Genomic DNA, 24,130 nt, shown 5'->3' with positions numbered 1-24,130 from the left:
CAAAAATATTAGTCCTTTATTATATCGGGGAAGACGGTATAAAGGAGTTGAGTGCTTGAAATTTTCACAGATCCTGAAGCTACTTAAGATAGTTGACTCTATCTTAGGATTCGTGTGAGTCGGCCAGATTGGTTGTAGGCGGAGGGATACTGAGTAAATTAGGTAACTAGGGGTAGTTTACTTTGTCTCAAATATATGAAGTTGGTAGTAGTATTTGTATAGCATCTTAATTTTGAGAGTATTCAAAAATGGACTAGATCTCGGGGGTTTTCTTCATTTGGGGTTTCCTTGTTAACAAAACTTTGTTGTGTGCTTTTACTTTATTATCCATATTATAACTATCGTTTTAATTATAATAAAGTAATTACACATGTACGTTAATCCAAACTCTTGGGTTGATCCATATAGTTTAAGATTTGGTTCCGGACTTGTATTATATATATACCAAGTGTATACCTTGTTGTAGTCATCTTCTTGACAGTTTCTGTTTATATTAGATCACACAAGGTATCAGACTTATTGGTGGATATCAAAAATATTGTGGTATACTTGGTACCCTTGTCATTTTAATTGGTATCAGGGCGGGAAAACGCGAAAAGATCTAACAATCTGTGTTTGGTGCGATCCAATCTATAAGATATGAATACGAGTTTTTTGTGAGTCGATTTAAGTTTACGTACCGCCAAGATTTGATGGTACCAACTATCTATGGTGGAAATCTGCTATGAGATCTTTTCTTCAGTCACGCGACTTTAATACTTGATTATTATTCGTTGATGGGTATGATCGTCTGAAAGTGGAAAATTCAGAAACCGAGTTGAAACACTTAGCTGAGTACGCAAGTGGATAAAACTCTTGAAAAGCAGAATTCAGATGGTATTAATGCCATTATACATGCAGTATGCAGAGATCTTATGCATCATGCATGTATATACATGTCAAACTTCCTAAGAAGCCAGACTTCAAACCCTCACTTCTGATTGAGAAAACCTTCGTATGGATGATAATGATATTTTTGAAGAGTTTAATGTTAATATCTTTGAGATTTTCAATGCTTCTTTCTCTCTTGGAAAGACTATTTCTGAAAAGGACATAGTATGCAAGATTCTCAAATCATTACCATCGATTCTAAGAAACATGCAATCATGGAAGCAAATGTTCTTTGGAATTTTTCTTGCAGCATACTTGTTGGAAAGATAAAGATCTTTGATCATGAGTCACAATCTAATTATCCCAGGGGTATTGCTTTTAAGGTTGAAAGAAATCCCAAGGCTTTAGAAGAAAAGATTAGATTGAATCCAAATGATTGATTGCATGAGACTCAAATGATGATATTGACTCAACATTATCATTGATTACTAGACAGTTTCAAGATCTCTCAAAAAGAATAAATAAGAGATTCATAAAGGATAATCATCATCCAACTTGTCCTCATGATCGGGTTCCTCCCAAGAACAAAAAATATCAAGAGGAAGACGGTGAATATCATCCTCAGCGCTTCAAGTGTAAGGATTTTGGCCATTTTGGTAAAGATTGTCCTAATCTGAGAAAACATACTGGAATTAAGGCTCTTGTTGTAACTCTTGATGAGGCCTCAAACTCGTACAACTCTGAATAAGAGGATACAACTAATATTGCACTAGCTATTGAATTTGTTACCTCTTGTTCCATTTCTAATCCAACCATTTTGAAAATGCATACATCTTCCGATGTTTGGAATCTTACTAATGTGACAACAGAGAAAAGGCAAACTGCTCAATGGTCAAAAATCCAACAATTGCTGAGACTCTGTCATGCAATTTCGGTAATCAAGATAATCACTAGGCCATGTTCAAAAGAGGAGTCTTTCTCATAAAAATAATAACTGAGCAAGTCATGAACATGATGAAGATATGATTCTGATCAATAGTCATATGAAAAACTGATCTCGAAGATCTTCCATGTATCGAGGTTATAAGAGATGTCCAAAATGAGATACTTCACTAGATCTAGCATATTATATATGTTCTAGAACCCATTGTGAGAATAATTCTCATACTAATACCCTTTAATCGGTATTAGGAGTGCATCCTCACCAATTTTGCCATTTTTGTGTGTGAGGAAGCAAGATAAGGCACTACATGTGTAGAATATGGAAACAGATCTATTCAATGGAAATATATCCTGGAAATATTCTTATTTTAGAAGTCTTATATTTTCGGAAATATAGTATCACCGAAATTTCTTTTAGAAGACCTATAAATGTTTTTATTAGAGCACTGCTCGGTCGAACTCGCAAGCGTTGCTATCTCAAGCTTGTTTGTCAAGTTTAGTTTCCAAAACTATAAGTCTTGATTTCTAGTCTACTTATAGCTAAGTCTCGGAATAGGATAGAAAGTGTAGTTGAGCTCTAGACTCCACGACGTTCATCATACAAAGACGAAGAACTACTCAAGGAACTGATGAAACTTCATCGACTAAAAAGTATGTGGAGACTTGAACTTATCTATCACTCAAAAGTCTATCTACCCTATCTCCTATCTTGAGACAAAAGTCATATTGTTATATAGACTTCGATTATACAAATTTTCTATTTTGAGCCGAGTTTATCTCGCTTATCTATTTCTCGAAATATGTGTTGGCAAGATTTAGCTTTGGCCAAGTTCATCTTTACTAGTGACGAAAGTCATATTAGTTTCAATCACTTGAAAATCGTTTTGACGAAAAATAGTTTGTGAACAACAACTATATAACGTTCTCTAAGAATGTTTCAATGATTGAAATGAGAGTTTAGAATATGTCACCATCTTTGCATATAAGCATATAGTATGTTCACACATTAGTGTATAAGTCCAAAACCGGGAACCAAATGTATGCATACTTGTGTATGTACTAAATGGTTGATGGAGACCGGGTAAGTATGTGTACCCGTACACATACTGGCGGAAGTTCACGACCGTGAATTTTTGCTGAGTTTGGAAATCAAAACCAACTCAATCTGGTTATCAAAGTATGAGTACCCATACGCATACTAGCGTAAAGTTGATGTCCGTGAATTTATGTTGAGTTTAAAAACCAAAACAAACTCAAATCCGGTTACTTAAGTATGCATACCGTATGCATACTTAAGTGTGTTATTTTCTAAAATTGGTTTTTTCATGAACTAAAACATTTATGTATTAAGGAATGCAATTTTCAAACTATGGCTATAATGTTCATGAATCGATTCAAGTGAATCAAAACCAATTTTGCTTCGATTGTGTCTTGAATACTTCTATAAGATCTAAGCAATTGAACAACTCTCTAACTAGTTCTTTTGAGTCATTTGAACTAGTTATAGTGAAGATGAATATGGTTGATATGAAAGTGCTCATATGTCTAACCATATGGTTAACTACTGTTGAACCAACTAGGTGTACACGTTTAGGTACGGTTACACAAACCTATATGAAAGTGCATTTCATTTTTGTATAACAAGCTAAGTTCGATCTAATGGTTGAAAGATATTAGCTTCAATCTAATCAGGTTTTCATCTAACGGTGAATATTGAATGCTTTGTTACCAAGGTAACATTGATGCAAACCCTGATTTGAAGACTATATAAAGGAGAACTCTAGCAACTGGGAAACCTAATCCCCACACCTCTTGTGTGATACAAGTTGTATAAGCTAGAGTAGATTATCCTTTAACCTTAGGTTTCTTATCGAGACCCTGTAGGTTAACGACTTGAAGACTTCATTGGGATTGTGAAGCCAGACCCGACTATCTCCTCTGTAGTTGCGTGATCTGATCTTGCTGTTTGTATCATATTGAATACAATTGTAAGATTGGCTCTAGATTAATTTCTCCGATAGGAAAGATAGAAAAGTAGTCACAAACATCTTCGTCTCATCGTTTGTGATTCCACAATATATAGTTTTGCCATCATACGATTTATATTATTACGAGGTGATTGATAATTCTAGGCTATTCTTCGGGAATATAAGTCTGGGTTATCGATTGGTTATTGTTCACCTTGATTTATCAAAAGACGGAACAAAACTTGTAGGTATTTCTGTGGGAGACAAATTTATCTATTACTATAGACTTCTCTGTGTGATACATATTTGTTTGTTAAAGTCTTCGACTTTTGGTCGTAGCAACTCTTAGTCGTGGGTGAGATCAGCTCTTAGTTGGGTTCAACTACAGTCCATACCGAAGTTAGTTTGTAGTAGGTTAGTGTCTGTAGCGGCTTAATACAGTGTGTGTTCAATATGGACTAGTCCCAGGGGTTTCCCGCGTTTGCAGTTTCCTCGTTAACAAAACTTCTGGTATCTGTGTTATTTCTTTTCCGCATTATATTTTGTTATATAATTGAAATATCACAGGTTGTGCATTGAATCGATCAATTGGTAAATCCAACCTTTGGTTATTTATTGAAATTGATTGATACTTGAACATTGCTTGAGTAAAGTATTGAATCGAGAAATTGAGATATAACTCTTTGATATACTTTTTATAAGATTGAGTCTGACTGTCTAGTTGATTCTCTTTAAAGTATATTGGAGTTTGTCCATACAGATTGCTAAGCGAAATATTGGGTGTGGTTGTTAGACCCCCGCTTTTTCAGTTTCTGATTCACAGTTTATTTCAGAACTGAACTATTGATCAGGATTCAATATCTTCTCTTTTCAAAAGTACTTGATATGAAGGAATTTTTTTTTAATAGATGTGCGCCATCTCCCGATGCTAAGAAACCAAGAAGGAAGATCAAGAAGAGAGATTGGCTGCAAGAAATAAAAGTAAAGATTTCTAAAGAAACAACAGTTTGTTGAGATAATGACTCAATTCTGTGTTCAAGCTAAAACATAGTTACATGCCCTTGCAGAGTCATTCACCAAAACATCTCAATTGCAAGATATTCTGGTTAAGCAGCAAGGTTATATACTTGAGGAAATCCACAAGATGGAGTTTGGTAATATTAACCTTCTTTTATATGGTGTTGCTGAAAACATGAAGGAATAAGATGCATCAAAAGAATGATTCAGTTCTTATTTTGTATGAATATAATGATCAATTGTTGATTTATGTCCGTATTTGTGTAAAGTTTACTTAAACTATCAATAATATGAATGATTAAGTTTTTATTTTAAATCCTTTTGTGTCATTATTTTATAATAGTTACTATTGCATCGCTTGATATGATTGGTTATCTATTTGCTTTGCTTTCGATTTATGAGATTTAGTTTCGGTTTTCCCTAAACCATAATGTTCTGATCTCATAATATGTATATTTCTTATGATTTTGTGATTTTTTGATATAGCAGGTTTACAAATCTAACATATTTATCAAACAATCATAAGTAGGTCTCGATTAAACTCATGTTTTGAAGTCACGATTATATTATTATCAGTTTATGTTCCATAAGTTATGTATTTAGTACACTTTCGGTTTTATCCTTTTACATTGGCACATAATAGCTAAGACCCCGAACTTTCTCTAGTAAAGGTTATCTCATTTGTTATTGTTTTTTCTTGCAAGAAATAACAATACACAGTGGGAGAGTTCTATAATGAACCGGTGCTTAAACATCATATCTTTGTGGGGTGAGCGGTTTTGGAAACTAAGGGAAGAATTTTGATAATCTCTTTCCTGATATGAAAACTTGATCAGTTCGGATCTTAGTTTGTTATATAGAAGAGCGAGGTAACGAATTATTTATGTTTTTTTAACCGTTTTCTTTTTAAGAAAAGCTTATTTTTAAATTGTCTATTGTTGCATTTGCTTAACGAAATATGGTACAATTGTTTTTCTTTATTACAATTGGTTCCGGTTAAAAAAGACTAAGTCAAATCTGATTTTTGTTTTTGCTTAGCAAAAATAAGTTCAGCGGCTTCATTCCAATTGTTCTTGATAAGAAAAACTAAGTTAATTCTGATCTTAGTTTCGACTTATCAAAACGGTCTGGCGATCAATAAAATTTTATCGGTTCATTTGATAAGGAAACTAGTTATATAATCTAGTTTTGTCTTGTCTAAATGAGGTATAACTATTTATCAATAATTGAATCCTGATAAGTAACTAAGCTAGTTTTGATCTTAGTCTGACTTATCAAATTAAAGGGAAACTTGCTTCGCGCAATTGTTTCTTTGATAAGAAACTAAAACAAATTACTTTCGTAGTTGTGGTTTTAGTGCTGCTTATCTAAAATGGTATGTTAAACCTTTGTACTTAACTCTTATAGGTTATATGAGTTCTTATGAACTTGTAAGATCCTTTCAGTTTCCTTATGTATTTTTTTTGTTTCTTTGTCATTTTGTGACAAAAAGAGAGAGAAATATATGGAGTATATGGGTGATTTAAATCACTGACAAAGGATATATGTGCTAAAAATTATATATCTAACGAAAAGAGTAAAGAATTGACTAAAGGGGAGGAACATATCATTATGCTTTCTAGTATTACATACAATAAAAGGGAATAACAAAGATGTTCAGATTGAATATCTACCTAGCTTTTCTTTAGGTGGAGTAAAGCTTTTATTATTCAAATGCGTCAACAACAATATTTATTTTTGAATATGTGGAGATTATTGTGTTGTTGAATCTTGGAATCAAGCGTATGAAGAATGAGTTAAGAGACTGTTAAATAATATAATATATTTATCTTTTAATTCGAGTTTTGTCACTAAAATTGAAAAGGGGGGGGGGGGGATTCTTAGAGTATAATGTCATATTTTAGTATCAAAAACTCAAAGGTCGCTTGATTAATTACTAGAGTCGGCTTCGTTAGGTTAGACTAGTAAGTCTAGAAATGTTGAGACGTACAAGTATTACTCTGAAGACCTGAAGATTCTGAAGATGTATCGACAAAAATGAAAACATCATCCTTCTACTTGAGTTTAGTAATACAAGACTTGACTTGTTTCCATTTCTATATCGTTACTTTCAAGTCGTTTAGATTGAAAATATAACATGCAAAGTTACATAAAATTCTAGTATTGGAAACTTAATTATCTTAATATGATCAAAGTGTCAAGGAAGAATATACAATTTGTTTATGACTTGGTATATTGAATTACGGAGTATAACGTTTATCCATTGAACTTTGTAATTGCGACATAGCCATAATCTTTGTAACTTGCTACTAGATTGTGTAATGATTTTAGGATTGATTTCATGCCTAGAAAACCATCTTTAATTACATGAGTTTAAGGAAGTACACTTACGAAATTGTTTCGTAGTTGAAAGAAATCAAATGGATTGGTGGTTTGGTTTTTATTGAAGATCTAAGGCAGTACCAAGTCCTACTTGTATTGGAGATCATGGTAGTATCGATCCCTACTTATGTTGGGAACCATGGTAGAACCAGTCCTTACTTATATGGGGAACTAAGGTAGGACCAATCCCTACCTACATTGGGAACTAAAGTAGAACCGAACCCCGTAAGCAAAACTAATTTCTCTTGTCACGTGTACACTTTAGGGTTTGTGTGATTTTGGAAATTGGGCTTGCAAAATAGGAAACTCCAAGATATCGACATAGTGAGTAATTTGACATGTGCACAAATCTTATATATTATTGTTTAAAGATATTTCTTGATACTCAAGGTAAGATCCCAAACCGAAATGTTTGAAAATATTTTTATTAAGATTTTCAAATATATATGTTTTGTTTTTCCAACAAGAAAAAAATATCTCTGGAAAATATATTAGTTAAGTATCTTGTATGCTAGCTATTTTTTGTCTGTAATCCAAGAGGGATTTCGGTATGACATTTGGATACTAGTTAGAATTAAATCGAATTTAGGTGCTTATTGCATATCTTTGAGAATATTTTCGGTTATGGAAATTCCTTGGTGTCCAAACTACCTTGGTCTATAAATAGCGAATCTTGTTCTTCATACAAACTTATCGTGAGGCAGGCACTTCATTTGGAAGTTAATGTTATAGTCGACTAATAGTATTATTTGTAATACTATCTTGGTTAAGAAAGTAACCTAATTAGGAGAAATCTCTTACATCCGCTATTTTAAAGACTTCATTGGGATCAAGAAGCGTCGAGACAGTAACGTTGGTGGGAAACTTGATTTGCATTGTTATTTTAGTTTTCTATTATTGGTGTGATTGACTAACAGTTGTTAAACCTTGATTTTACCTAGTTTGATTATTCTTGAGAGCCTACTCTTCTGACATAAGGTCGCTCAAACTAGATCAAGGGATAGTTCAGATCTGTTTTTAGATTTTGACGTTGAATTGTGATCATCCATTGTTAATAGACTCTGTTCTGTGTGTGATCGATCATAAGTTGGAATCAATTTTGTTGCTCATGTACAGAAGAAGACATTGAATATTTTAGACAAAAAGATTTCTTAATGGCTTCGTATCTTTGTGATTTACTTCGTGCACAAAATTGATCGGCTGAGATCCGAATAGATATTGTTTATCTTAGATAAACGATTGATTAACTAGTCGACAAGCTGTCATTTGGTGGTATTCTTCAGTATCCGAATTTGATAGTTTGTATACCTAGATCTGGTTATTTCGATAATTTATATCTTAGTAGATAAAACTGTTAGAGCACTGCTCGGTCGAACTCGCAAGTGCTGCTATCTCAAGCTTGTTTGTCAATGTTAGTGAACAAAACTATAAGTCTTGATTTCTAGTCTACTTATAGTGATGTCTCAAACTAGGATAGATTATGTAGTTGATCATTAGACTTCACGTCGTTCATCATTTGAAGACGAAGAACTACTAAGGAGAGCTTGTGGGAACTTCATCAACAAAAGGTATATGGAGACTGAAACTCATCTATCACTTGGAAAGTCTATTTCTACTCTATCTCCTATATTGAGACAAAAGTCGTATTACTATATAGTATTCGATTATGCACATTTGAGATTTCGATTTGAGTTTAAGTCACTTACATATTTTTCGAAATATGTGTTGGTAAGCTTTCGCTTCAACCAAGTTCATCTTGTATTCTTAACGAAAGTCAAAAGATGATCATGTGAAAATCGCCGAGTAACATCTTACATGGTTTGTGTGATACAATCATTTGGTGTAGACTTGGAATATTTCGTAATGATTATTTCAATAACTTTAAAATTGCTTTGATGCTAATAGTTCGTGAAAACAACTATTGTCATCCTCTAAGAATGTTTCAATGATTGAAATAGAGTTTAGAACACTTAACCATCATTGGATTATAAACATAGTATATGTTCTTGCATATATGTGATGTAAGACCGGAACTATGATATGCATACCCATATGCATACCTGTTAGTTGTGAAATTCCGAGTGCCTAAGTACACATACCCATACACGTAATGGTGAAGGGTTTGGGTCCTGGAATTTCTGTTGTGTTTGGAAGTATGCATACCCGTTTGCATACTGGCGAACCCAAACTCATACCGGCTACTTAAGTATGTGTACCCGTTTGCATACTTGAGTGGTTAAAGTTCTAAAAAAAATTCATGAATTAATACATTTATATAATAAGGAATGCATTCTTTGCAAACCATGGATATAATGTTCATGAATTGATTCGAGTGAATCAAACCGATTTTGCTTCAATTGTGTTCTTGTATACTTCTATGAGAATATAGCAATTGAAAAACTCTATAACTAGTTTCATTTGAGTCATATGAACTAGTTGTGGTTAAGATGAATAAGGTTGATATGAGAGTGTTCATATAGATAACCCCGGTTAACTACTGTTGATCCAACCTAGTGTACACGTTTAGGTACGGTTACCCAAACCTAAATGAAGGTACATTTCATTTGTGTATAACAAGCTAAGTTTGATCTAACGGATCAAAGATATTAGCTTGAATCTAATAAGGTTTTTATCTAATGGTGAATATTGAATGCTTTGTTACCAAGGCAATTTAGATTGCAAACCCTGGTTTGAAAACCATATAAGGGAGAACTCTAGCAACTGGGAAACCTAATTCCCAACCATTATGTGTGATATTAGTTGCGACTAGAGTCGATTCTCCTTTAACCTTAGGTTTTTCACGAAACCCTGTAGGTTAACGACTTGAAGAATTAATTGGGATTATGAAGACAAACCCAACTATTTTCTCTGTAGTTTCGTGTTCTGATCTTACTTATACTATCGTGATTAAGTATTATCTTTGCTAAGATTTTCTTGATATTTGCTTGAGATTTATCTCCGATAGGTAAGATTAAAAGTAGTCACAAACATCTTCATCTTATTGTTTGTGATTCCACAATATCTTGTTTCTCTTCCATACGATTAAGATTATTGTGAGGAGATTGATAATACTAGGATGTTCTTCGAGAATATAAGTCTGGTTTATCAATTGGTTCATGTGCACCTTGATTTATCAAAATACGGAACAAAACTCGTACGTATTTCTGTGGGAGACAGATTTATCTATTCCAATTGGCTTTTCTGTGTGAGACAGATTTGTTTATCAAGTCTTCGACTTTGGGTCATAGAAACTCTTGGTCGTGGGTGAGATTATCTAAAGGAATCAATTGCGTAGAATCCTGCCGGGGTTCAGAGACGTAAGGAGCGCAACTGTACCTTGATCAGTGTGAGATTGATTAGGGATCAACTACATTCCAGTCCGAAGTTCATTGGTAGTAGGCTAATGTCTGTAGCGGCTTAATACAATGTGGTGTTCAAAGCTGGACTAGGTCCCGAGGTTTTTCTGCATTTGCGGTTTCTTCAACAAAATTTCTGGTGTCTGCGTTATTTCTTTTCCGCATTATATTTTGTTATATAATAGAAATATCCCAAGTTGTGCGTTAAGTTCAATCAATTCTTGAATCCGACCTTTGGGTTGTTAATTGAATTGATTGACACTTGGATATTGGTTTATGATGCCGTCCAAGTTATTTCTCTTATTCAATCGGGCTCGCAAATTCCTGTTTGTTTGATTGCAGATTGAATTGGGAAATTGAGATATAAACTCTTTGATATACTTTTCTATAGATTGAGTCTGACTGTCTAGTTGATTCTCTTGAAAGTATATTGGAGTTTTTCTATTCAGATTGCAGAACGAAATATTGGGTGTGGTTGTTAGACCTCCGCTTTTTCATATTCTGATAGATAAATCTGTCTCCCACTTAAGTAACTACGAAGTTTTTGTTTCGTCTTTTGATAAATCAAGGTGAACATGAACCAATTGATAATCCGATCTTATACTCCCAAAGAGCAGCCTAGAAATATCAATCATCTCACAATAACTTTACCACATGGTAGTAGATGAAGTTATTGTGGAATCACAAAAAATAACACAAAGAGCTTTGTGATTACTTTTTATATCTTACCTATCGGAGATAAATCTCGAGCAAATCGTAGAGAATATAGTACTCATTACGATAGAACAAGTAAGATCATAATACGCAACTACAAAGAAAATAGTTGGATCTGGCTTCACGAATCCCAAATGAAGTCTTCAAGTCTTTAACCTGTAATGGTTTTGGAAAAACCTAGGTTAAAGGAGAATCGACTCTAGCCGCAACTAGGACACAGGAAAGTGTCGGGATTTTTTTTTTCCATTTGCTAGAGTTCTCCCTTATATAGTCTTTAAAATCACCTAAGACTGTATGATCGATATTTGTAATTGGTGTGACCGATCCTAGTAATTGGTGTAACTGATCACAAAAGTAATGTGTAATCGATCCTAGTAATTGGAATAAACGTTCTTAGTAACTGGTATAACCGATCCTAATGACTTGTATAACCGATCACAAGTAATACCATGAGTATATGGTAACCGGTCCTGGTAATTGACCTAACCGATCCTGGTAACTGATGTAACCGGTCCCAGTAACCATATTAAGGTAGAACCGATCTTTGTGTTTGGTAAAACCGTAACCCATGATTAGTGAATTGATATTTGATCAATCACATAGTTGTTTTGGTATAATCGATTCCAAGACTGTAAATATGAAAGAGGATTTACAATGAAAAGATGTCAACATACTTTGAACATGATCAATAACTCTTATCTTTTATTGTTCAAATATATTCCTTAATAACTCAAGGAAATCGCGGTCCGAAATAAATTTAGAATCTTTTAATTAAGGTTATTAGTTGTATATGTTTTAATTACCAGCAATTAAATGCATATCTCTAGAAAATAAAAATTAGTAATGTGCATTTACTAATTGGAGAATATCTATTGAGAGATTTCAGAAACATTGGACAAAGCATTTCCAGGAATTATAAAAACCGATTTTGAGCATTTATTGCATATCTTGAGAATATTCGGTTTTGGAAATTCCTTTGTGTCCAAACGTCCTTGGTCTATAAATACCCAAGTTTTCATTTCTAGAAAACTATCCTAAGAGCTAGGAAAACTTCATCTTCTTGTTGTTTCTGGTGGAGCCATCTATCCGGAGAGGAAAGTACCCTAATTAGGCGAAATCTCTTACGACCGCTCCTTTAAATACTTCTGTGGGATCAAGAAGCTCTACGAGTACCGTTGATAGGAAACTAGACAATTGCAGTTTATTTTAGTTTTTGATTGATTTGATTGACTAACGGTTGTTGAACTTTAATTGCACCTAGTTTATTTATTCTTGAGAATCTTCTCTTCTGATATAAGATTCACTCAAACTAGATCGAAGTTTCGACGGGATCTTTAAAAAATTTTGTAGATCTAAAGACGTCTTGTGATAATCCATTGTTAAAAGACTCTGTACTGTGCGTGATTGATCACAAGAGATTCAAGTGGTGTTGTGAAGGTGTTTACTGAAGATTAAAGAATATTTGAATACAAAGAAGATTTCTTATTTGGTTTCTATATCTTTGGGTGTGCACAAACCTTGATCGGCTGGGATCCAACTAGAATCGGATTTATTCGATTGATTAGTTGTTAAGATCGGCATCACCTTATAGTTTCTTGTTTGATTCTATATTGATTCATTGAAAATCTAGACTCTGCTACTTCGATAGTTGTTGGATAGATTGATCTAACCATGCAAAGGATTTTATTGGTTAAACGGAAGACCCTTTGCATATGACTTGAGATATCTTCATCTGAAAGAATCAAGAGAGTTGTTAACAAACATATTTGTTGTTCCTTTACTGAAAAATAGGGGGTACAACAACCACACCCAATATTTCGTTTAGCAACTTGTATGGACAAACTACAATATAATTTCTAAAGAATCAACTAGACAGTCAGACTCAATCTAGATAAAAAAGTATACCAAAGAGTTTATATCTCAATCTCTCGATTTGATATATACTCAAGCAAATAGAAATCTGCGAGTCTTTATCAAATACTAGAGACATAACTTGGATGGTACCAAAGACCAATATCCAAGTGTCAATCAATTTAAATCAACAACCAAAAGGTCGGATGTTCTAATTGATCGAACAACACACAACCTGTGATATTTCAATTATATAACAAAATATAATACGGAATAGAAATAACACAGACACCAAAATTTTGTTAACGAGGAAACCGCAAATGCAGAAAACCCTCGAGACCTAGTCCATATTGAACACACACTGTATTAAGCCGCTACAGATACTAGCCTACTTCAAACTAACTTCGGTATGGACTGTAGTTGAACCCCAACCAATCTCACACTGATCCAAGGTACAGTTATGCTCCTACGTCTCTGATCCCAGCAGGATACTACGTACTTGATTACCTTAGCTGATCTCACACACAACCAAGAGTTGCTACGAACCAAAGTCGAAGACCTTAATAAACAAATTTGTATCACACAGAAAAGTCTACATTAATAGATAAATCCGTCTCCCACGAATATACCTACGAGTTTTGTTCCGTCTTTTGATAAATCAAGGTGAACAAGAACAAATTGATAATCCGTACTTATATTCCCGAAGAACAACCTAGTATTATCAATCACCTCACAATAGTATTAATCGACGCAGCGAAAAAAGATATTGTGGAATCACAAACGATGAGACGAAGATGTTTGTGATTACTTTTTATCTTGCCTATCAGAGATAGAAATCTCAAGCCAATTATTACAATTGTACTCGTAAGATAGAAACAACAAGATCAGATCATACAACTACAAGAAAGTAGTATCGGTCTGGCTTCACAATCCCAATGAAGTCTTTAAGTCGTTAACCTGGTTTAGAAGAAGAAACGAAAGGTTAAAGGAGAGTCGACTCTAGCTTAGCACAACTAGTATCACACAGAATGTGCAGGATTAGGTTTCCCAGTTGCTAGAGTTCTCCCTATATTTATCAACCGTTAGATCGAAAACATAGCTTGTTATACACAAATGAAATGCATGTTTCTAGGCTTGTGTAACCGTACCCAAACTTGTACATTATTTGGTTCAACAATAGTTAACCAAATGGTTAGCCATATGATTACTTTCATATCAACCATATTCTTCTTCACCATAACTAGTTCAAATGACTCAATGAACTAGTTAGAGATTTTTTCAATTGCAAGGAAATCTTATGTACTACACAAGACACAATTGAAGCAAAAACGATGTGATTCACTTGAATCGGTTCATGAACTATATAGCCATGGTTTGCAATTGCATTCCTTAGTTAATATGAATAAGTTCACAATCATCGTTTTTAGATATAACCTACTCAAGTTCACGGACTGGGTTCACGGACTGGGTTCGCGGACTTAAGTTCGCGGATGGAGTTTACAAACTCCAGCAGAAATTCTCGGGTTTGAGAACTTCGCCAGTTCGCGGACTGGGTTCGCGGACTTAGCTCACGCACTACTCCGGTTCACTTGATCTACAAAGTTCGCAAACTTCGGTTCAAGGAATAAGGACTTATACATATATGTGTTTCCACAACAATGCGTATATCCTCCAATGGTTATACAATCTAAACTCTCATTTCAATCATTGAAACATTCTCAGAGGACGTTATATAGTTGTTATTCATAAACCATTTTTCATCAGAGAAATTTTCAAAGTGATTGAAACATAACATGACTTTCGTCACTAGGTAAAGATGAACTTGGCTAAAGAGAAAGTTTACCAACACATATTTCGAGAAATAGATAGGTGAGATAAACTCGGCTCGAAATACCAAATGTGTATAATCTAAGTCTATATAGCAAAACGACTTTTGTCTCAAGATAGAAGATAAATAGACTTTTGAGCGATAAATAAGTTCAAGTCTCCACATACCTTTTAGTCGATGAAGATCCACCAGTTCCTTGAGTAGTCATTCGTCTTGTATGATGATTTCCATGGAGTTCTTGAGCTCAACTACACTTTATATCCTAGTCCGAGACCTTAGCTATAGTAGACTAGAAATCAAGACTTATAGTTTTGATCACTAACATTGAAAAAAATGCTTGAGATAGCAACGCATGCGAGTTCGACCGAGCAATTCTCTAACATTTACTATCTAGAATACGATCCAAAGAAATTGTTCCAGTGCGTGCACTTATTGAATGTCGGAAGGGCAGGGATACTGAAGAAACTAAGTGAACTAAGTTTAGTTGCTTGGTATCGACTATACGAAGTTGGTTTAGATTTTGTATAGCGGCTTAATTCTGAGAGTATTCAATTCTGGACTAGGTCCCGGGGTTTTTCTGCACTTGCGGTTTCCTCGTTAACAAAATCTTGCTGTATCATTTACTTTTTCTTTCCGCAATTATAATTTTTCTTATTATAGTTTAAAGTAAATTAACAAACGTTAACTCTGTATTACTTGATAGTGATCCTATAGAGTTTGGTTAAGTCTGAACCTATTATCAAGTAATCACACTTTGATTGTTGTATCGTCTCGATCTCGTATCCATAGACGATTACACAAAGTGTGAATACCGATTTATAGTATTGTCTCGACTTTTTCCATAGACAATCACTTTCGGTAAGAGGAATTATAGGTGGATATTTTAAAGATTCTGGTTTATTTGGGTACCCTCGTCTTTTCACCATTATTATTTTGTCCCTGCATATTATCGATGTCAGTTAGGGCAGGTTTTAGCAGTTACATATTTTGGGTTTGCAGACATGCCTAGAACTCGTTCTTCTAACTCTTCAATTGATCAGAAACACTCAACAATGAGTGGCGATGGTGGCATATCACGCCATCTCACATCACCAATACTTTCGCCATTCCACATCTTCTTCATATTGTCCTTCATCTTCAGCCTCTCAAGGAGATAGATAAAGTTCATTTCCCCATTAAGGGTTATGATGGATGTAGTGATGGTGTGGGGGAAGAGGGTATGCTTGCGAGTTGCTGGAATCTAACAGATAGGCACTTTCCAATGAAGAAGGACAAAGCGATCTGCAAAGAACGTATTCAAACCAATTTTGAATGTTTTGTAGCTTGGGAAAGAGTTTTATTGGATATGCAAGTGTGGTTGTGCATTAAATGCGTCCATATACATGCTTAAAAAAAGTCCTGCAAATCTGAATCTCACCCTACTGAAATTATTGCAGGACTTTAAATGGTAATGAAGCTGACTTTCTGATACATGGCACCTTGCAGCCACATGCCATTCCTGATGCCAACCCTGCTTCAAACAATCCTAGTGATGATTCCGCCTGTCTTACTGTGGATATGCTTAACACGATCTTTCATAAGCGTGTTACCACCGTAGTAAGCATTTCCTCTCCCTGCAGATTGCACTTTTCACGATCTCTAAAATTATCCTTAGATAATGTGCTTTCCAAACCTAGAGATCTTGGTGTGTGGTTACAACTTCTATTAATTCTTGTCTGCACAATCAATATTTATGTCCCCAAGTGCATTGGTTAGGAATGCTCTGGCACACGGAAGAAGTTGCAGATTGAATCCATTAATCAGGCCTTGAATAAATAGAGAGAACCCAATGGTTGTACAGCTCTTGTTCATCAATTGCCGAGGTTCACACAACAAAGTGCCAAGCAAAAACAAACCAAAAATAAAAGGAAAGAGAACTCCAACTTAAAGGCATGCAGGAAGAAGATCATCCATGGTCACTACATCTGAGTCCTCTCATCCAACGTCATTTCTCATGCTACTCTGAATACACTACAAGACCTCCAGCTAAAACATCCCCATGCACTCCCTCCAGCCAAACCTGCAATAGATATATCTAACCCATCACTTTTTGTCAATGCCAGGGCGGTCTTATATGCATTGAAAAGCTTTCACAAGGGTACGTCTTGTGGGAGAGACAACCTTAGAGCCCAACACTTTGTCGACGTGTTAAGTGGTGTTGCTGCAGCAGTCTCGGATGAGTTTCTACAATCTATTACAAGTGTGCTGAATTTGTGGATGGATGGGGTTTGTCCTCCTGTTCTTGGCGAGTATGTGGCCAGTGCCCCATTAACGCCATTACTCAAGCATGGTGGTGGATTGCGCCTAATCGCTGTCGGTACTGTCTTCCGGAAGCTATGATCCAAACTTGATGCTGCCTCAGCATGCAAACATTTAACCTCATATTTGGGTACACACCAGTTTGGTGTAGGAATACCAGGGGGTGTAGAGGGTATACTACATGCAACCAACCGACTACTTGAGCTGAAAAGAGAGTGCACCACTAACACAATGTTGTTTATATACTTTTCAAATGCCTTCAACCTTGTCGACAGGTCCACAATGATTAAGGAAGTCCGAACCCATTGCCCTAATATATCAAGATGGGCGGAGTTTTGTTATTCACACCCTGCTAGACTATAACTACGATGAGTTTGTACTTATTCTGCTTAAAGAGTTCAGCAGGGTGACCCTCTCGGTCCTCTTTCATTCGCTCTAGGAAAGAAGTTGCATTGGGTTTCATCCAACGCCTTAAAGCCCGCTGATGTTCTAATTTATAACTAGGAAGATGGTGAGGATGTTTGTTTCGACGTCACTGGAGTTTCTCCTTTTACAAGTGCTAGGAATCGTACCTTCACGCCATGCCAAGTCATCACTGTCGCAATCACATGCAAAATAATAAATATTTGGACAAGTGCACAACACATGGCTATAGCTTCAGGGTTTTGGCTTTCACAACATTAGGTGAACTCGGGGAAGACACTATTCTACTCCTCAAACGTCTGAGTAACTGCCTTACTAGACATGATGACAAATACAAGATAGAGAGTTATCTCTTTCATAAACTAGGAATTATTATTTAGAAATGGGTTGGGGCCCAACTTGTTGCTCGGTTACCTTTTCCCAATGTCTCCACTGACGTCTCCGCCGACATGTAATGTACTTATTTTATTGATTTTTTAATAAAATGCCCCATGTGGCTCCTTTCATATGATAAAGACAATAATAATAATAATTATTACAAAAAGAAGAAGGAAGAAGAAGAGAAAAAAAAAGAGAAAAGATGAAAGAGATCGAAAAGATCATGATCATCATACTTATTGGAAGGAGTGTGAGCTTTTGAACTCAAAGAACGCCCAAAGATCCGATGTTCCAATGAGCTAGACAAGGTTGATAGGCATTTTTCATCAAAAAAACGTAACATTAACATTACAGAACATAACATGACTATTATAAAATGGCTCAACAAGAGGAAAAATACTCCACATGAAAAATTGATGAGCCAAAATGGTGGTAAGGAACATAAATTCATATTGAATATGTAACCCAAAAACGGGTACATCATGTTTATTACAATATCGAATTTAAGAAAAGCTATTAACAAAAGACTTGCACAGCAGGTTTTAATCCTGGAACATTTGAAAACAGTACAACAGTAGAAAGCGGTTCTAAAAGAAATAAGAAACTAATGAATCATTGAAAAGTATCTTCAAAATCTTGAAAGGCTTAAAAAGATTGGAAAACGACTGAAAGAAGTTAAACTTCGAAAAAAAATCAAGCTCAAGCAGTATGAAGCTATAAGAAGGAAACAAAAGGGTAAAACTTGAGCTAAAAAAATAGAGCGAAGAAAAGGCTTCAAAGAAGTTTAAAAATCTCTAAGCAACTTCAAGGAAGGATACAGACTGTAAAACGAAATGTACAAGATCTAAAACATCTTTATAAACAAAAATGAGAGAGAAGGAGAATGAGGAAAGTGATAAGGCGTGACCACCTAAGCCGGTACACTATCCCTACAATTTAAACCAATATCTTGATGACATCTGTAATGATAAACGACAAACACGCGTCATGAAACACGTCGTCCAGAAAAAGAAAAACTCTTCGATTTCTAAATAAAGGTGGCGACCATGAGAGGTGGAGGATACGCATGCATGCCACACGGTCAAAAAGGTGAAGAAATTATCACCTAGACTACCAACTGAAAATCCAATATTCTTACCAAAAGATATTCCTATTCTCGAAAGGAGAGGAAAAGGAAAAGGTAATAATCGGTAAAGCGATACAAAAAAAACTCCCACGTCTCTCCACGCAATAAACACATGTATAATGGTAGACCAGTATTACAAGTCAATAAAATGGACGATTAAGAGTGGCTAAACAAAGTTATTTTAATAACCAAGCTTTTGGTATACCAAAGGAGGTAAACAACACTTAAAAAAACTGAGAATTGTACTAATATTTAGCACTAGAATAAAACAATATTTTAAAAGAATATTAGAGTATAACGTGATTGATTAACTCAATTAAAGAGAAAAAATAGCTCAATAGCATAGTAGAATATGTAAAATTACTGAAAGTAATTAAATTTTTAAGACAGTATGAAACACCTATTCTGACTTGACAAAACAAATTATAAGATCATTGAAAACATCTGAGTTAAAATATCTTTGAGAAGATACTCCACTTTCGGGAATAAAAAGGGACAGGTGTACAACCTGGAAAAACCCTAATACCCAAAAGGAACTAAAAAGGAAAATCACTTCACAACTCCTTAATGAGATACCCAAATATCTCATCAAACGTCAGCAATATAAGATGATAAAGGTCAGCACATATAAAGATATGAGTTATCCATAACTACAAGTTATCTACAACTATAAGCCATCTATATCTACGAGCTATCGGCGAAAAAATGGACTAGAGTTTAATAAACGAAAATACAGACTTGCTTTAATTAAATTGGGGGAAAATATATAGATGACAAAATATAACATCTATCCAAGGTCATATGTCGAAGACCTCAATCACATGTCCAAAGATCAAGCCACATGTTTCCATACACAACAAAGACACAAATATAGACGTGGAAGATCCGAGTCCAGATGCAGAGCTAAGAAGAATCTTGATGTTTTCAGCTGAGTGGAGACCTAGAAATCTGGATGGTTATAACAAAGATCTGTCCCATGTCTGAACAAGTGCAAGGCGAGAAAATATTATTGGGTCCCAACCGTCACGTGCTTAATCATTTTACATGTAATCCCATGTTCATACAATATATAAATAGCCATAAAAGCTAGGAATATAGAGAGAATCATTTCATTAATAGAATTTAGATTTCTAATATTTCTCTCTCCTCTCTGGTTAGCTTATAATCGTCTTATTCTAAAACCAACTTAGAAGATAATCAGAAAACCTACTTGACATCACTGGAATTCGATCCAGAAATCATAGGTTACAGTGGTTGAGTTCTCAAATTAAGGAATACGGTCATCAATTTGTGAATGTATGCTTTTCGATAAAGTTAACGCATCTTTCACCTTGAAAGGCGGTATATGTATAATCATTCAAGTTAGAACAATGCCAAAAGTTGTACGGATTAAATATAACGTTTAGCCTTATAATCACGAAACTCTTGCTTTTTTCTGGTTCTTTCTTGAGGATTCCAAAAGTCTCATCCCTGACCGGGACCTAGTAAAGGAATTGTATTATGTTACAGCTTGCATTGGGATGTGGCATAGAGTTTGTGGTATGTTATATCCTGGTTTTCAAATATTCATAAAACTATATAAAAATATTAATGATCTTCCTTTTTTTTTTTGATCATAAAAGCAAATTCATTACTAGAAAAGAAAGTTACACAGATTTATCCAACTCAATAACTGAGTGGATGCATCTTGGTGGGTTCTCGGCCCAAACTTGGTTACATTGATACTTCTTAGCATATTTGGCTAGGCTATCAGCCGCTTCATTAGCTGTCCTAGGAAAGAAAACACATCTAATAATACTGATAGATTCCACTATCCTACTAATATCCGAAAGGAGATTATGGTCCTGCCAATTTGAGTTACCAAAATTTGAAGTCACAACTTCAATGAAAGTTTTACAATCACCTTCAATGATAACTTTAGTCCAACTTTTACTCTTTATCTACTCTACTGCTTCTAGAAGTGCTAGTCCTTCCCCTTGTTCAGCATATCTAGAAGTTGTCACTTTCACCATGGCCTCCAGAAATTTTCCTGCACAGTCTCTTAGAATTAGACCAATACCACAAGTTTTAGAATGCTTGTCAAAAGTTGCATCAAAGTTTAATTTCAACCAGTTTTGAGGAGGTTTTTCCCATTTTTTCTTAGTTATTCTGGCATGATGTCTGCTAGTATGATTATTCTCTCCACCTAGAATGTTATGCTTAGTGCAGAAATTTCTAATGCTCATGATAATGCTGTTGGGATGAGAATTTTTCCCCTCAAAAACAGTTAGACATCTAAACTTCCATATTTGCTACATAATCACTGTAGCTTAACAGATACTTTTCTCTTTTTTAAAAGAGATGCTGATATGTTCTTGGCTCCAGCTTTTGATCTAATCTTGCAGGGACTTGAAGTGTTGAAAAGAGTTCATTGCTTCTGGGAGAATGATAAACCAGATGACTTGGGCCATGTCACGGTGTAGGAAGAGATGAGCATCAGTTTCTGGAACTTGTTTGCAGAATGGACAAGAATAATCTTCCATTGGGATGTATCTGCCCACTTTGGTTCTTTTTTGCAATATGTATTTCAAGCACCTCCACAGATTTTTTTTTTTTTTTGAGCTTATAGGGAAGCTTTATGTGCCATATCTTTAGCCAGAGTTTTTGTGCTTCACTGCTTATGTTGTCTCCATTGACTTCTTGTATCAAATCTTTATAAGTGAATTTGACAGTGAAAGTGTCATTTATTGTTAAGATCCAGTTTATGGTGTCCCTGGCATTTGTTGGGATTCTTATTTCTTGAATTTTCCTGCTCTCAGTGTGACTGGATTTCTGATTTATACTTTGAATATCCCACTGTTTGGGTTCTTTCTTGATTAAAATCTGAACAGTATCATTATCACCATAATGTTGAGAAGCATTTGTGAGATGTGTATGAGTTATGTTTGCAATCCAGTTATGTTTCCATATTTTTATCTTGGCTCCATCTCCAATAGACCACACATAATACTTCTTATCAATCTGCAGTCCTTTGTAAATGCTCTTCCAGATCCATGAGCCTTGTGTTGTAATTTCATCACACAAAGGTTCTTTGTTGTGGAAGTATTTATCCTTCAGAATTCTAGCACAAAGAGAGTTTTCAGCTGTAATCATCCTCCAATCCATCTTTGCAAGTATGGCATCATTAAATTTTACGGTATTTTTGAATCCCATACCACCCAATCTTTTTGGTTTGCACACAGAATCCCATGAGATTGGACTCATTCCTTTCTTGTTGTCAGCTCTCCACCAGTATCTTTTTTGAATTCTATCAATGAACTCAATTACATGTTTTGGCATTTTAAAGAAACCCATTTGGTAATTAGCCATGGTACCTAGCACAGATTGCACTTGAGTTGATCTGCCAGCTTGATCAATGATTTTTCCTTGCCAAGTACTTAACCTACTTTGCACTTTTTCTTCTATTGGCTTGAAGCTCTCCCTTTTGTTTTTACCTAGGAAGAGGGGTAGTCCGAGATATTTTTCATTCAACCCCATTGTCTTCATTTGAAGTAAATTTGTAATATGATGAGCTCTCTGAGGTTGCATGTGCTTTTTGAAAAATACACTTGATTTATTGAAATTGTAAACTTGTTCAGATGCAGCACTGAATTTGTTGATGATGTTCAGCAGGTTCCTTATTTCTTGATCTTTTCCTTTGCAAAATAGAAGGCAATCATCTACAAAGAGCAGATGATTAATGCTTGGGTTGTATTTTCTTGGTTTAATGCCTTGAATTTTCTTTGTGCTTTCAGCTTTGCATAACATTCTGGAGAATCCTTCCATGCAGAGAATGAATAAGTATGGAGATATTGGATCACCCTGACGTAATCCTTTTGTTGGAGTGAAAGGTTGACAAGAAGATCCATTGAGAAGAACAGACACTGAAGTTGTTCCAATACATTAGTTGATCATTTAGCACCATTTGTTGCAGAAACCCAGTTGCATCATTATATCCATTAAGAATTTCCATTCAATTCTGTCGAAGGCTTTCGACATGTCCAACTTTATACCAACTTCTCCAAATTTATTTCTACCCTTCTTCATGTGATCCACAATTTCATGTGCAATTATTTTTTATCTGTGATGTATCTATTTGGGACATATGCTGCTTGAAATGGGGATACAATTTTTTGTAGGATAGGTTTGAGTCTGTTGGCAAGAATTTTTGAGATTATTTATTATTTTGTAATTTATGTTGCATAGGCTAATGGGTCTGTAATCTGATGGGGTTTGAGGGCATTCAACTTTTGGTATAAGTGTCTGAAAGGTATAATTGAGCTCTTTTAGGAGGTAGCCATTTCTGGAAAAAACTGTGTGTCATAAGGATAATGTCATTACCTACTATGTTCCAACATAGTTGATAGAATCCTGCCTGAAAGCCATCTGGTCCTGGTGCAACCCAAGGTTTGATTTGAAAGACAATATTTTTTGATTTCCTCCATGTCTGGTACTTTTTTAATCTTGCATTATCTTCTTCATTTATAAATGGGCTAATGAGGCTTAGGATTTCTTCATCTCTTTGTGGATTTGATGAAGTAGTAATGGAACTGAAATGGATGTTGAGGAGTTGCTCAATTTCTTGTCTATTTGAATGCCACGGACCCATGTCATCTTTGAGAGAATCAATATGGTTTCTTCTTCTCCTATAGTTGGCTCTTGAGTGAAAGTACTTGGTATTTCTGCTTTCTTTTTTCAACAAATTCTCCCTTGAATTTTGGTACTTCATGTCAGGGACCATTTTGTACCAATGTCTGAGTTCTTTTTTTAGATTCTCCATAGTGTTGTTGTTGTTGAGACCCTGTATAGCTTGAGCTTCTTTAATTTTCTTCTCCACCTCCTTTATGTGCTGATGAACATTGCCAAAGACTTCAAAATTCCATCTTTTGATTTCCTTCTTGGTGACTTTCAGCTTTGTGACAGTTTGGTAAGCAGCAGAGCCTTGTTGTGTTTGGCTCCA

General features: G+C 35.0%; 1 protein-coding gene across 1 annotated transcript; it reads right to left on the bottom strand.

The window, feature by feature from the left end:
- Positions 1-21,092: 21,092 nt before the first annotated feature.
- LOC113305522 lies at positions 21,093-23,911 on the bottom strand. The gene is made up of 3 exons (XM_026554544.1): positions 23,512-23,911; positions 21,776-23,054; positions 21,093-21,384 (listed from the first exon to the last, which is right to left on the bottom strand). Exons 1-3 carry the CDS (start codon positions 23,909-23,911, stop codon positions 21,093-21,095), a joined length of 1,971 nt encoding a protein of 656 aa, XP_026410329.1.
- Between the last annotated feature and the right edge of the window lie 219 nt (positions 23,912-24,130).

The sequence above is a fragment of the Papaver somniferum genome, chromosome 8 (genome assembly GCF_003573695.1).
Source record: "Papaver somniferum cultivar HN1 chromosome 8, ASM357369v1, whole genome shotgun sequence".
Classification (NCBI taxonomy): domain Eukaryota; kingdom Viridiplantae; phylum Streptophyta; class Magnoliopsida; order Ranunculales; family Papaveraceae; genus Papaver; species Papaver somniferum.
The sequence above is the reverse complement of the archived record's forward strand: the minus strand, read 5'-3'. Positions and strand labels throughout refer to the sequence as shown.

Excerpts from the sequence above, each read along its gene's own strand:
- LOC113305522 (XM_026554544.1), bottom strand. The coding sequence starts at position 23,911 with ATGGTCCCTGACATGAAGTACCAAAATTCAAGGGAGAATTTGTTGAAA. Across the intron at positions 23,055-23,511 it reads ACTATGTTGGAACATAGTAG|TGTCTGTTCTTCTCAATGGA; the intron begins GTAATGACATTA and ends GAACAACTTCAG. Across the intron at positions 21,385-21,775 it reads AAACTCTGGCTAAAGATATG|CATTATCATGAGCATTAGAA; the intron begins GCACATAAAGCT and ends TCATCCCAACAG.